Source organism: Zalophus californianus, chromosome 7, assembly GCF_009762305.2.
Source record: "Zalophus californianus isolate mZalCal1 chromosome 7, mZalCal1.pri.v2, whole genome shotgun sequence".
Lineage (NCBI taxonomy): Eukaryota > Metazoa > Chordata > Mammalia > Carnivora > Otariidae > Zalophus > Zalophus californianus.
The window spans coordinates 69690641-69703750 of NC_045601.1; the positions used below are offsets into that span (position 1 = coordinate 69690641).

Genomic DNA, 13110 nt, shown 5'->3' on the forward strand with positions numbered 1-13110 from the left:
CTTGTTTGTATTTTAATAAATGCACTGTAAGTTCTGTGTGTTCCATCTTCCCATACATAGCAGATTTCTAGCAGTTTATTGATAGTCCACAGCCCATCCTTTCTTCCTCTTTATTTGTGGAACAGGTCCAGCAAAAATCAGCCACCCCAGATAGATGAGGAGATAAGTCATCACATCACATTTTGTCTTAAGCACACACCAATTGCTCCGCGAGAGCTTCGAGACCTTTGGTTCTTATTGCACCATCAGAAGGTAAAAAGGGAGATAAACCTTCTCTATACTGTGAGCCAATTAGACATTCTGTGGCAGACTGGTTGCAGAATTCTGTTTATGTCCAAAACTCCAGTCTTACTTGAATTAACTTTCAAAGGGGAGAATTTTGAGTGTTTTTTGCAGTAATTACCTGGGTATTTCACAACTCTTACTACAGAATCATTGTGTTTGGTTTCCAGTTAAATGAGGCTGAAATATTTGCTTATTTTTATTGTTTGTGCAAAAATACAGTGTGAGAGTGTTTTTAATCTTTTCTCCAGGAATAACTATTGAATGTGAATAGTGGTAAACTGCAGTTAATATAACTTCATTAGTACAACCTTTACTCACTTACCTATTTTGCTGATATTATAATCGTGTGATTCACTTATATTTCCTCATATGCCTTATAAAAAGCAGATCTCAGTTTTATAAAATTATAAACAAGATGATAAGTGGCTTAACCAGGATGACCAGGGTGGCAGGAAATCAGGGACATTAGAATTAATATCTTTAAACCCATGTTAATTTTAGATGAGTCTTATAAGAGGGAAACCTCATAACTTGATTTATGGAATTTTTCTCAAATATTCTCTTATCTATTTATCTCTAGGTGTCTACTGAAGAAATTATTTCATTGTGGTCTGACTTATTTAATTCCACATTTATGTCTTTTTGGAGCAGTACTGTGACTACAAATCCAGAGTACTGGCTAATGTGGAGCCCTCTGCCTGGTGTACAGCAGAGGGAGATGCCCAAGTCCCTTTTGGACTCCACATTGAAGGTTTGTTGACATAAAATCATAAAAGTGTTTGATAGTGGAAAAAATTTCTTGATCTAGCAGTAAACATTTATTCCTAGGACAGAGCAGTAACTAAATAAGTGATTGCAATACTTTATTTTCTGCAGGATGTTAAGAAGTATATCTTCCCAAAAAAAGATATTCTATCTTAAATTATTTGGGAAGTTCTGAATTAAAGCAAATAAAGTTAAATATCTTCACTTGGGGTGCCTGGGTGGCTCAGTTGTTTGAGCATCTGACTCTTGGTTTCAGCTCAGGTCATGATCTCAGGGTTGTGCGATTGAGCCCTGCATCGGGCGCCACACCCAGTGTGGAGTCTGCTTGGGGATTCTTCCCCCCTCTGCTCCTCCCCCTACTCATACTCTCTCTCTCTAAAATAATAAAAAAAGTCTTCACTTTCTTCTCTAATTAAAATACCTTTTTTCGGGGCACCTGGATGGCTCAGATTAAGCTTGTGCCTTCGGCTCAGGTCATGATCCCAGGGTCCTGGGATTGAGCCCCACTTTGGGCTCCTTGCTCAGCGGGGAACCTGCTTCTCTCTCTGCCTGCTCTGCCTGCCGCTCCCCCCCATTTGTACTCTCCCTCTCTCTCTGGCAAATAAATAAAAATCTTTAAAAAAAAAATACCTTTTTTCTAGTTATAAAATATTTTAACAGTATAGAAATGTATATGTACGTGTGTATATATGTGTGTGTGTATACAGTTGACCCTTGAACAACACAAGGTTTGAACTGCACAGGGTCACTTACACATGGATTTTTCTCAGGTAATATGTATTTTATATTGTATTGAAAAGTAAGGTAGAAGTTGCCAAATGCCTAGAAGCAAAGGGAGGGTAGAGGAAAGATGCAGGGAAGGCTGGAACAGCAGCTCTCTGACCTGATTCTGGCACTCCTCATCCCACTACCTGTGCAAAGCTCGGTTCATTGAGGTATTGAACTGAGACAGGTAAAAGGGACTGGCGGGGTGGGGGGGTCTCACTGAAGTGGCAGGGCCTGTCATTGGCAGAGTTGGCAAAGGACCACAGAATGATGACTCTCCGAGGTGAGGAGTCTAGAAAAACACCAGGGGACAGGGTAAGTGCTAAGCAGGATTCTTGGTGGCAGAGGGGACAGGGGACGGGGGGGGGGGGGGGGGGGGGGGGGGGGGGGGGTTGTCCATGGTGCTGAAAGTCCGAGGCAGGCAGTTAATACCGCCGGGATAGTGGCCCCTGGCTCACTGCTTGCCAGCATTTCCTGTAAGCAGAAACTGTTAGAACCATACAGCAGGGGTCAGGTGGAGCAAGTGACCTGGAAAGGTGAGTAAAGGTACTCTCCCTTTCCTGGTTCTTTGCCTTTCTCTGGACTCTACATGGAAGGAGATTCTGCATTCTTGGGGAGGAGCAAGTAGCAGATACCACTCGAGGGTCCAACTTTGCTAACTTTGGGGATGAGAAAACCTGTCGTGTCTTGTTCTTCTGTACTGTACATAAGGTTTTGGGGAGTTAACCATTAAATATGTGGATTTTTTTATTGCGTGGGAGGGTTGGCACCCCAACCCCTTGTGTTCAAGGATCAACTTTGCATAGATAGAATTCTGTAGAAATAATCGCTCTTTGCTCTGTATCTTGTTTTACATATATTTTGTATTAAATGTATATGTAAACAAACATAAGATCGCTTTCTTTGTTCACATAATAGGTCATGGAAACATGTCATTCCAGCTTATTCTTTTTAAGGCATTCCATTGTTCTAATGTGCTGGAATTTATTTAATTACTTACTTATTCATAAATGTCGAGATTTCTTGCCTTTATTTCTCCCCTTCCTATAACAAGCATACCTGCATCAACTACTGTTGTGTAAATCTTTGTCTATTTGTCCTAGCATTTCTGTGGATATGTTACAAGAACTGGAATTTAATCCTTGGTCAGAATGTCTGCACAGTTAAAGAAATTTATGGCTATTCTCCGAATGTCTAGGCAGGTGGTTTTGTTTTTTACCACCCCGCCCCACCCCGGCCAAGTTTTTAAAATTCCAGTTAGTTAACATACAGAGTAATATTAGTTTCGGGTGTAGAATTTAGTGATTCATCACTTACATACAACACCTGATGTTCATCGCATGTGCAGTCCTTAATACCCATCACCTGTTTAACCCATCCCCCCCCAACTTTCCCTCCAGTAACCATCAGTTTGTCCTCTATACTTGTCTGTTTCTTTTTTGCCTCTCTTTCCCCCTCCATGTTCATTTGTTTCTTAAATTCCACATATGAGTGAAATTATATAGTATTTGTCTTTCTCTGACTGACTTATTTCACTTAGCATAATACTCTCTAGTTCCATCGATGTCATTGGAAATGGCAAGATTTCATTCTTCTTTTATGGCTGAGTAATATTCCTGTGATACACACACACACACACACACACCCTTCACATCTAATTTATCCATTTATCAGTCGATGGACATTTGGGCTCTTTACATAATTTGTCTATTGTTGATAATGCTGCTATAAACATCAGGGTATGTTTACTTTTTTAAACATGCTAGGAGCTAGTAAAGGGGGAAGTCACAAAGTCCTGGATGATCACAGGAAGACTTAGGACTAGAGCACAATTTCACTTATTCTATCTATAAGAACCTGTTTCTTCATATCCTTGACACACTAGCTATTATCACCATTTTTAAGTATTGCCAATTATTCAGTTTTAAAAATCTCATTTGAATTTGTACTCCTGATTATTTTTTGGGGATTAAACATCTTTACACATATATATAATGTTTCCTTCTCTGCATTATTCAGTTGTTTATTGCTCATTTGGTAAAAAAACAAAATTTGAATTTATCATCATTTTCTTATTGAAGATCTCTTTATTATGGATATTAAACTTTTACCCACCATATGGTTGGAAATATATTTCTACTGTTCTCTTGTCTCTCAAGTTTTATAATGTTTTCTTTTCAAATACTCTGGCCCCTTTCTGTTTTCTGGCTTTGGTGTCATGCTTTTAAAAAAAGTCTTTCTTTACTATCCCTGGAGTTAAAAACCATTTGCCCATATTTCCTTGCATATGTTTGTTTTTGTTTTATATTTAAATCATCAGTTACATCTGGATATCTTGTTTTGTGAGGTAGGTATACAAATATTTTATACAAACAGTATATCCAAAAGCAGTATAACAACACCATGTTTTATTAATTCATCCTTTCCACTCTCATTTGAAATGCCACCTTTGTCATACCTTATTCCCACAGATGTTCATGGCTTTGTTTTGGACTCTTCTCTTGCTGTATCAAAATTGATATTTTTAATTAAAAAAATTTTTTAACCTCTATAGCCAACATGGGGTTCCAGCTCATGACTCTGAGGTCAAGAGTCGCATACTCTTCTGACTGAGCCCAGCCAGGCACCCCTCAAAATTGATTTCTTTCTTGTAACACGTTTCTCAAAGCCTTTAGTGATAAATCTTACGGATTCCCCAAGAGTTGCAGAGTATACAGTGTTTCCCATTTTATGTATTTAACCACCTAATCCTTCGCTGTGGACAGCTATTAGTGTGTCTCAGATGAATAGTCCAAGAAACACAGGTTTGACAAACTTTGTCCCTGACTCTTTTCTTTTTTTTTAAGAGATTTTTTTTTATTAGAGAGAGAGAGTATGAGCAAGAGAGCACAAATAGGAGGAGAAGCAGACTCTCACTGAGCAGGGAGACTGACGTGGGGCTCGATCCCAGGAACCTGGGATCATGACCTGAACATAAGGCAGACACTTAACCAACTGCGCTACCCATGTGCCCCTTTGTCCCTGACTCTAACATTGATCTTCTTACTCTTTCCCCTGCTTCCCAAGTCTCTCCTTCCTGCAGTGTGCCCCTAGCTCTACTACAAGAATGGTCTTCCTGATGCCCCGGTGGGAGGGATTTTCTTGCAGTAGTAAAGCACCAATTGCTCCTCATTCTTTGAGAATGGAGTCTGTTTCTTTAAAGCCTAACACCTGACCCCAGTCTGCACTCTGGTTGAGGTTTACCTGGTCCTGGCAACCTGGACCTCCTTCTCTTACTTTCTTTCTTCCCTCTGAAGTGTTCAGTGCTGCTTGTTGAAATCCTTTTAGTTAATTTCTAAAAGATACATGACCTCTCTCCATCCATCAGGGCCCTGGCAGTCTCAGTAGAGCTGTATTCTCCAAGTGCTGCTTTGAAGTCTTGACCAACAGCTGCAGAGCAAGTCCCTGGGATGTGAGTGGCTTTCCCATCCTGTCCTCCTCACATGTCACCCTGGGAGAGTGGGTTGAGAGAGCCCTGCAGCTCCGAGACATCAGCCTGGTGCTTTGGACCAACATGGCTATGCCTTCAGTCGCAGAGTTCAGGTATTCTTACATGCCCCCCCCCCCCCGCCCCCCGTAGACTGTAAAGGTCTGTCTTTCCTACAGAGCATGTAGCAGAAAACTCAGAACTTGTTTCTGTAGAAGCTAGTTTTGGTGGGTGAAGGCAAATATATTTTCTGGCTGGATCAGCAGGTTTTTAGCCCATGACAGGCTATTATGAGCTGGCCAGTGCCTCTGTCAATTTTAAGCTTATTGTGATAAAGAGAGTGGTGCTTGGAAAAGCATGTAAGATAACTTGAGAAGAGAAATTCACCTTTAGCTATTGGCAGTGCAGTCTGCCGTTTCATTTTCTGAGAGAATGATAGTGTGAGAAAGGAATGCTGTTTGATGTAGTACAAGACCTTAAATGCTTCTTTATCTCTACAGACGCACGGATTCACAGCTCCAGGGGCTTGTGCTGTGCCGGCACCTGACAGGTTTGGCAGAGCTGCTTCCTGAGCCCCGGCGACAGGAGTACATGCAGAATTGCGAGCAGCTATTGCTCAGGGACAGCCAGGCCTTCCAGCATGTGGGCCAGACTCTTGGGGACATGGCCGGGCAGGAGGCCCTGCCCAAAGAGCTGCTATGCCTCTTGCTCACCTCCCTGCGCCACTTGTTTGGGGAAGGGGACAGTAAACGGGACCTTCCTGAGCCAGCCCGCCGTGGGAGCCTCTGGGTGAGCCTTGGCTTGCTCCAGATTCAGACATGGCTTCCACAGGCACGCTTTGACCCTGCAGTGAAGAGAGAATACAAGCTCAAGTATGCTAAGGAAGAGGTATGGAGGAGTGAGAGTTTGGAGCATGAGCTCCATCCCTCACTGGGTGGGTTTGCTTAGTATATTACTCCTTTTATTGCTTTTTGGATGCTCAGAGCCTCAGAGGGATGATTTTGCATAGGCTGCTCTGTGACATCCCAGGAGTATGGTCTAAAGACTGCATTTGCCTCTTTGAGAGTTCCTCTAAGTAAGCTTAGGTACTTGGAGGGGCCCTTCCTAAGCTTCTAATGCATTTGCCAATAGGCTGCAGTAGACAGAGGTCACAACAGTCAAACACCTGAGGCACTGCCAGAGAACTAGTGGTATCTCTCCTATCCATACTCCCTCTCCCTGAACTAAATTTTGAATATTTGGACTTGGATAATTTCTTTTAGATATGGTATGGTACTCCTCAGGTTCTAAAGTTTGGGTGTTTGTTATCTAAAATTCAAGAATCAAGTAAATTTAGATTAAGTGGCATCCCTTAATAGTTGAACTTCTAACCAAACTGAGGAACTGAATACATAAAGATAGTGATATAATTTTCCTTCTTCAAAATATGGAACTAGTATATGAGTTGGTAAAGACTAAGCTGCTATAGCAGAGTCCTAGAAGTTCAGTGGTGTGAATAAGATAGTTTCTTTTACCTAATAGCTCTAAGGTGAGTGATCCAGGTTAATGGAGCAAAAACCCCTGCTCTTGGGTCATTCAAGAGCCCAGGTTCCTTCCATCCAGTTGCTCTACCCTTCCCCAGGGCATTGTCCTCCTGGACATGGTCATAGCTGGGCATGGCAGACCAGCTTCTTCCCTTTCTCTTAGTTACACCAGCTGCAGTGTGAGTGGAAGACCCGAAACCTCTCGTCCCAGCTACTGACTGGAACAGACCTGGAAAATGAAGTCATTATCCGTTACTCTCATCCTCACATCAGGTAACAGCAGAGTAATTGTGTTGTGCTGTTTTTTTGTTTTTGTTTTCTAAAGACATTTTGAGGTTGACCTTTGCAGTGTAATTGCAATGTTAGAAGTGATGATACATGTCTCTACATTAGCAATTAGATCCTAAAACCATGGTTATAGTCAGGAAAAATTAATACTCTGAAAGGAGGGGCAGGATTCACATAGGGCCAGGTGGGTTGAAACCAGAACTTATTTTCAACATGATAGAAGTTGGGTCTGATGACGTGCACTGTGTGGGTTTGTTGTCTTGGTAAATATTGTATAGTGTAGTAGGTCTGCATTTCAGTCCAGTTCCTGTCCTTTGGCTTTAGACTTTAAGGAGATCACTTAATGCCTTTGAGCCTCAGAGTCCATGTCTCTAAGAGGAGGATCATAGCAACTACCTAAGTGAATTGTGATTAGACTTTGACGAAATACGCATCTACATTGCTTACCACCATGTGTGGTGTGTGATAAATGATCTCTCTGTATTATTCATTTACATTATAATTGTCAGTATTTTCTTCATATCATTCCTCAGCAGCTGATATGCCTTCATTCTGTTTTCCTGAGCTAGACTTTTGCTGTTTTTGCTAGATTTGCTGTTTTTCACCTGACAGAATTTGCATATTGTGTTAATTTGCCTTTAGACTACTTCGCCAAAGAATTGATCATCTGGAGAACTTAATCTGCAGCCTGTCAAAGAAGCAGGCCTTTAGACCCCAGGTGCCTACCTACGAGTCACTGGTGCAGGAGATCCACCACTATGTCACCAGCATTGCCAAGGTCCCTGCTGTTCAGGATCTGCTCACACGGCTCCTGCAGGCACTCCACATGGATGGGCCTCGGTCTGCCCAGGTGGCCCAGACCCTTCTGAAGGAGGAAGCTTCCTGGCAGCAATCCCACCACCAGTTCAGGAAGCGGCTGGCCGAGGAGTATGCCCTGTATCCAGACTCTGTGGCCCCACTGCAAGCATCCATCCTGCAGTTGCAGCATGGCATAAGGCTGGTGGCATCTGAGGTCTACGCTTCATTCCAAGGCAGTGTGGTCTGTGCAGACAGGCTGGGCACCCTGGCCACATCCCTGTTGGCTTTTCCATCGGTGGGCCCCACCTTCCCCACTTACTATGCTCATGCAGATGCTTTATGCTCAGTGAAGTCAGAGGAGGTTCTTCGAGGCCTTGGAAAGTTGCTCCTCAAGCGCTCAGGAGGAAAGGAGCTGGAAGGCAAGGGCCAGAGACCTTGCCCCACCCGAGAGCAGCTGCTGATGAATGCCCTCCTTTACCTGCGCTCCCATGTGCTGTGCAAGGGAGAGCTGGACCAGAGGGCCCTGCAGCTCTTCAGACATGTATGCCAGGTAAGCCCATTTCTGGGGGTCCAGCCCTGGCCTCCTGCTGCAGGGAGCTGGGAGCACAAGAGGGGCATCTGCAGGACATAAGCAATACCCTGTGTAGAAAGAGCCATGTGGTTGGACAGTGGGATCTAGTATCTTCCTTTCCGTCTCCTATTCAACTGTCAGTTTTGGGGGTCTTTGTCCCTCAGTTTTTAAGAGATTAGAAAAAATCAGTGAAGTTAGCTCTTTATCTGTGATACACACTGCAAATATTTTCCCCTAGTTTGTTGTCTTTTGACTTTATTTATGGTGGTTTTTGCCAGGTAATAGTATCAACTTATTAAGAAAATCTGTTTTCCTCTTACCAATGAAAATAATTTGTTCTCAATTTATATAATTAAAAGAATAAATATAAACGAAACTTACTAGATTTTACCACTTAAATAAGCTGTAAAACTGTTAAAAGTGCGTCCCATTCTGGGTTTATTTGTATACGTGTATCTGTACATGTATGTCTATGACATTATAAATTTAAGTCATTTGTCCCAGTGGTTTATAAATTTTTGTTTTTTAGCTGTAGAACTCTTTTTAAAATAAAAGGCCTTATACTAGTTTCCCAATATGTAATAGATAAAAGATGTGCTTTAATTGAGGACAATTCTGTCACCTCCATGGTCTCTGAGACTGGTCTTTAAGTTGCTAGAGTTCTGCAAACCACCTTTAAAGTCCATTCTGTTTTATACTTTGCTTTAAAAAACTTAACAGCATTTAGTGATTATTTTCCTCCATAATTACGGTATTCTTTACCTGCATCATATTGAATGGCTGCCTAGTTTTCTATTATATATGGCTATGCTCTAAGACACTTAACTAATTTCTTATTGGACACTTACTTTTTTTTTCTTTAAAGATTTTATTTATTTATTTGTCAGGGAGAGAGAGAGAGCACAAGCAGGGGGAGTGGGAGAGGGAGAAGCAGGCTCCCCCCGCTGAGCAAGGAGCTCGATGCAGGACTCGATCCCAGGACTCTGGGATCATGACCTGAGCTGAAGGCAGATGTTTAACCAACTGAACCACCCAGGCGTCACATCATTGGACACTTAATATTTGTAGTCTTTTTACTACCTTGGAAAACATCACCACCACCATCACCATAAATAGTCTTATACCTAGGTCTTTGGGTACAAATTCTAGAAAGCAGAATTGCTGGAATGAAGATTAACCACTTAGGTTTTTAATACAGATTTCCTGAATGGTGGATACTCATTTCCTCAGTTCTTATCAGTACTGTTTATAGTTTTTGCCAACTTAAGGACTTAAAATCTTAGAGTTACTGGGGATGTAAGAAGTGTCTGATAAGGCATAGCCTAGTTTTGTCTGATTAGTGCCCTGCAACCACCCTGCCCCCAACCCATGTTTCCCTTTCCTGAACTTCTCGGCCAGCTGCTTGAGTTGTTAGCCAAGTGCAGTCTGAATCACAACCCCCACATTGCCTACCCAGAGCCTGTCCTTAGTACAACACATCATTAACTCCTGACAGGAAGTTCTAGTGGTATTAACTCTACGGTAGCAAGTTTCTACACCTGTGAAAAAGTAGCAGTACATCAAGGGGGAATTCAGAAAATGGGTTGCTGCAGGAATACAGTTTGAAAAGTTTATTTGCTCTCTATTACCTGGGATTTAGTTTCTTGGACGTTGACGTTTACTTGTTTTTGAACCATGGTACTTTTGTTATCATGAGAAATTAAGAGATAACAAGTTTTGCTTTGTTCATTTAAGCACCTCAGCAAAGACAAACAAGTTTCCTTCCAAATATGTAACTTTTCAGGAAATTATCAATGAGTGGGATGAACAGGAACGCATAGCCCAAGAGAAGGCCGAGCAGGAAAGCAGCCTTTACAGATACAGGAGCAGGAACTCCAGGACAGCCCTGAGTGAGGAGGAGGAGGAAGAACGGGAGTTCAGAAAGCAGTTCCCACATCATGAGAAGGTCGGGTGGTTGGTAACAGGGTTTGTTTGGGAATAATTTCCCTTGATACCACCTGTGTTACCTTTGACTGGTTTTGTAATCATCCTTTTTACTACCTCTTTATGTGAGTCACTACTTCATTTTCTTGATGTTCACGCTCCATCTTTGCCCCTTTCTTTTGACTTAGAACTGGATTTTGATTTTTAGAAGTTCAATTGCTCTAATGTTATTGACAGGATTTTGCAGATATTCTGGTAGAACCAACACTGGAAGAGAAGAAGGGAACTTCGGATGGGCAAGAAGAGGGAGCAGCCACAGACCCTGCCCTCCTGTCCCAGAGCTCCATGCAAGCTGTGATGCTGATTCACCAGCAGCTGTGCCTCAACTTTGCTCGGTCCCTCTGGTACCAACAGACTCTGCCGCCACATGAGACAAAGCATTACCTTGGCCTGTTTCTGTCCTGCTATCAAACTGGGGCATCTCTTGTGACACACTTCTACCCTCTGATGGGTATGACAGTTTACTTTTGTTATACTCTTGGGAAATGAAAATGAATAAATGTGATTGCTACTTCTGGAACAATTCAAATCATTACCTCCCTGTTTTTTGCTAAATTCCTTATGGAGGGAGTTTCCTTTGCTTAAGAGACTCAAGCTCCTTCAAAAAACTTGGTTTAGAAATCTGCAGTAGTGGGTTTTTATCATTTGAATACTTTGGGGTGAAGGGATTAAAAAAATAAGGATATGGACTTAGTTTAGATGGTTTTGTTCCTCAGTATTATTTCTAATTTGCCTCTAATAGCTTCGGTGCTTTTCAAATCACGTATTCCTGGGAGCAACCTGGGAACTCAGAAATTCTTACAGAATTTCATTTGATTCAGTTTCCTGTATGATCTCATGAATTATTCCTTGCTATTAGGAAGGAGGCTTTAAATTTCCTTTCTGCCTACCAAGACAGCCACAAAAGCCAGGAAACAATCCATCAAACCAAACTCTGTAGCTTCTCGATGACAGCCAAGTGTATGAGTTCCTCTGTATTTCTGAGAAGCTTGGCAGATTTGATGATATTCCTTTGATATTAGGGTCCTAGTTGTCTAGGCCCATGTTGCTTTGGGCGTGAATGGCATTGAAATCTCTTCATTAGTTCCAGTAGTTCATTATTGCTGAGCATGTTTTTGTCATCTTTGTTACCTGATAGCTCAGCCTACTGAGTTCACTGACTTTACTATGATGCTGTTAACTTCCTAGGAGCTGAGCTGAATGACCACCTCTTGGGCAGCCAACTCTTGGCCTGCACCCTCTCCCATAACACTCTCTTTAGTGAGGCAATCTCAGATCTGATGGTGAAGCCTGATGGGCCCTATGACTTCTACCAGCACCCCAATGTCCCAGAAGCAAGGCATTGTCAACCTGTGCTTCAAGGTTTCTCGGAGGCTGTTATTCAGCTGCTGCAGGATTGGCCAGAACACCCGGCCCTTGAACAGGTAGGGCAGCTGGTGAGGAGCGAGCCCTGAGGATACGGTCTCTGCCGTCTCCAGGAGGCATTCATGTGCACATTTCAATATATAAACAAAGGTTCACAGAACCCCACTTCAAGTGGGACACTACTCACTGTAGGATGGACATACCAGTTTGTACTGCTGTTGTATAAATGATGTCTGGGATTCTACTAATTTTATTTGTTGGTCAGAGTTTGCTGTCCACATGTTAAAATGCTGTTGTATTGCTTCGTTTATTCAGATACCTATGTATATTAGCAAAGGCCTCGCTTTTTCAAGATTGGCAGTTTTAACTCAGACCTCACTTGTAGTCTTCAGCCAATTTTGTAATAATTCTTATAACAGAGAGTGGTTAAGAGAGATTATCTTGGGGCACCTGGCTGGCTCAGTCGGAAGAGCATGTGACTCTTCATCTCTAGGTTGTGAGTTCGAACCCCACGTTGGCTGTAGAGATTACTAAAAAAAAATAATAATAATAATCTTCCCAAACTCCGTGTCTTTTCTAGAGTAATGCAGATAAAGTGTTTATCTTAGATCCACAGTCCTGGAAGTTTCCTCCATGGCTTTCACAGGTGCTTGTGTAGCAGGGACTTTGCATAAAACTTTCATCAGGTCGCTCTTCAGTACCCTGTGACTTTGGATGATTGATATTCCCACAGAGATACCTAGATCTTTTTCCTTTTTCTTTTTCTTTTCTTTTCTTAATTTAATTTTTGAATTAAATTTATTTTTTATTTTTTATTTTTTTAATTTATTTTCTGCAGCTGCTGGTTGTAATGGATAGAATTCGTAGTTTCCCACTTTCCAGTCCCATCTCAAAGTTCCTGAATGGCTTAGAGATCCTCCTGGCTAAGGCACAGGTGAGATAATTCTCTTCCTCGTTTTAGTTTGTAGTCAATTGAAAAAAAGATTGTCTCGTGGCAAAGTTATTATTAGAGGGACAGAAAGTTACAGTTTGGGTTGGAGAGAGGGATAAGCTTCCTTGGTTTTTCTGGCATGGGGTCAGATCATTACAGGTGAAGCCATTGCCTATGGGGCATGTGAGGGATTTGCCTCCCCTGTTCTCAAGGGTGGGGTGCAGCATCTGCTGGTACTGAGGGCTCCTTCGGCCCGGCTTCCTGGTGGGCTTTCAGCCTAGCCCCATGCCTGCACATGTCATCCCCCTCTGTCCTCTCACAGCCTCTGAAGTATCTGGTGCTTCTCTAATTATCACATTAGCGCTCTGCA

The 13110-nt window shown here is 42.3% G+C and overlaps 1 protein-coding gene across 1 annotated transcript in view; it reads left to right on the plus strand.

Moving 5' to 3' along the window:
* The window catches only part of MDN1 (midasin AAA ATPase 1), a 157976-nt gene that overhangs the window by 103520 nt on the left and 41346 nt on the right, over positions 1-13110 (plus strand). Inside the window, exons 58-67 of the mRNA XM_027601624.2 lie at positions 126-252; positions 866-1036; positions 5183-5397; positions 5782-6169; positions 6968-7077; positions 7735-8440; positions 10245-10406; positions 10622-10895; positions 11633-11868; positions 12648-12743. Of these exons, the coding sequence (XP_027457425.2) occupies positions 126-252; positions 866-1036; positions 5183-5397; positions 5782-6169; positions 6968-7077; positions 7735-8440; positions 10245-10406; positions 10622-10895; positions 11633-11868; positions 12648-12743 (2485 nt within the window). The remainder of the gene's footprint in view (positions 1-125; positions 253-865; positions 1037-5182; positions 5398-5781; positions 6170-6967; positions 7078-7734; positions 8441-10244; positions 10407-10621; positions 10896-11632; positions 11869-12647; positions 12744-13110) is intronic.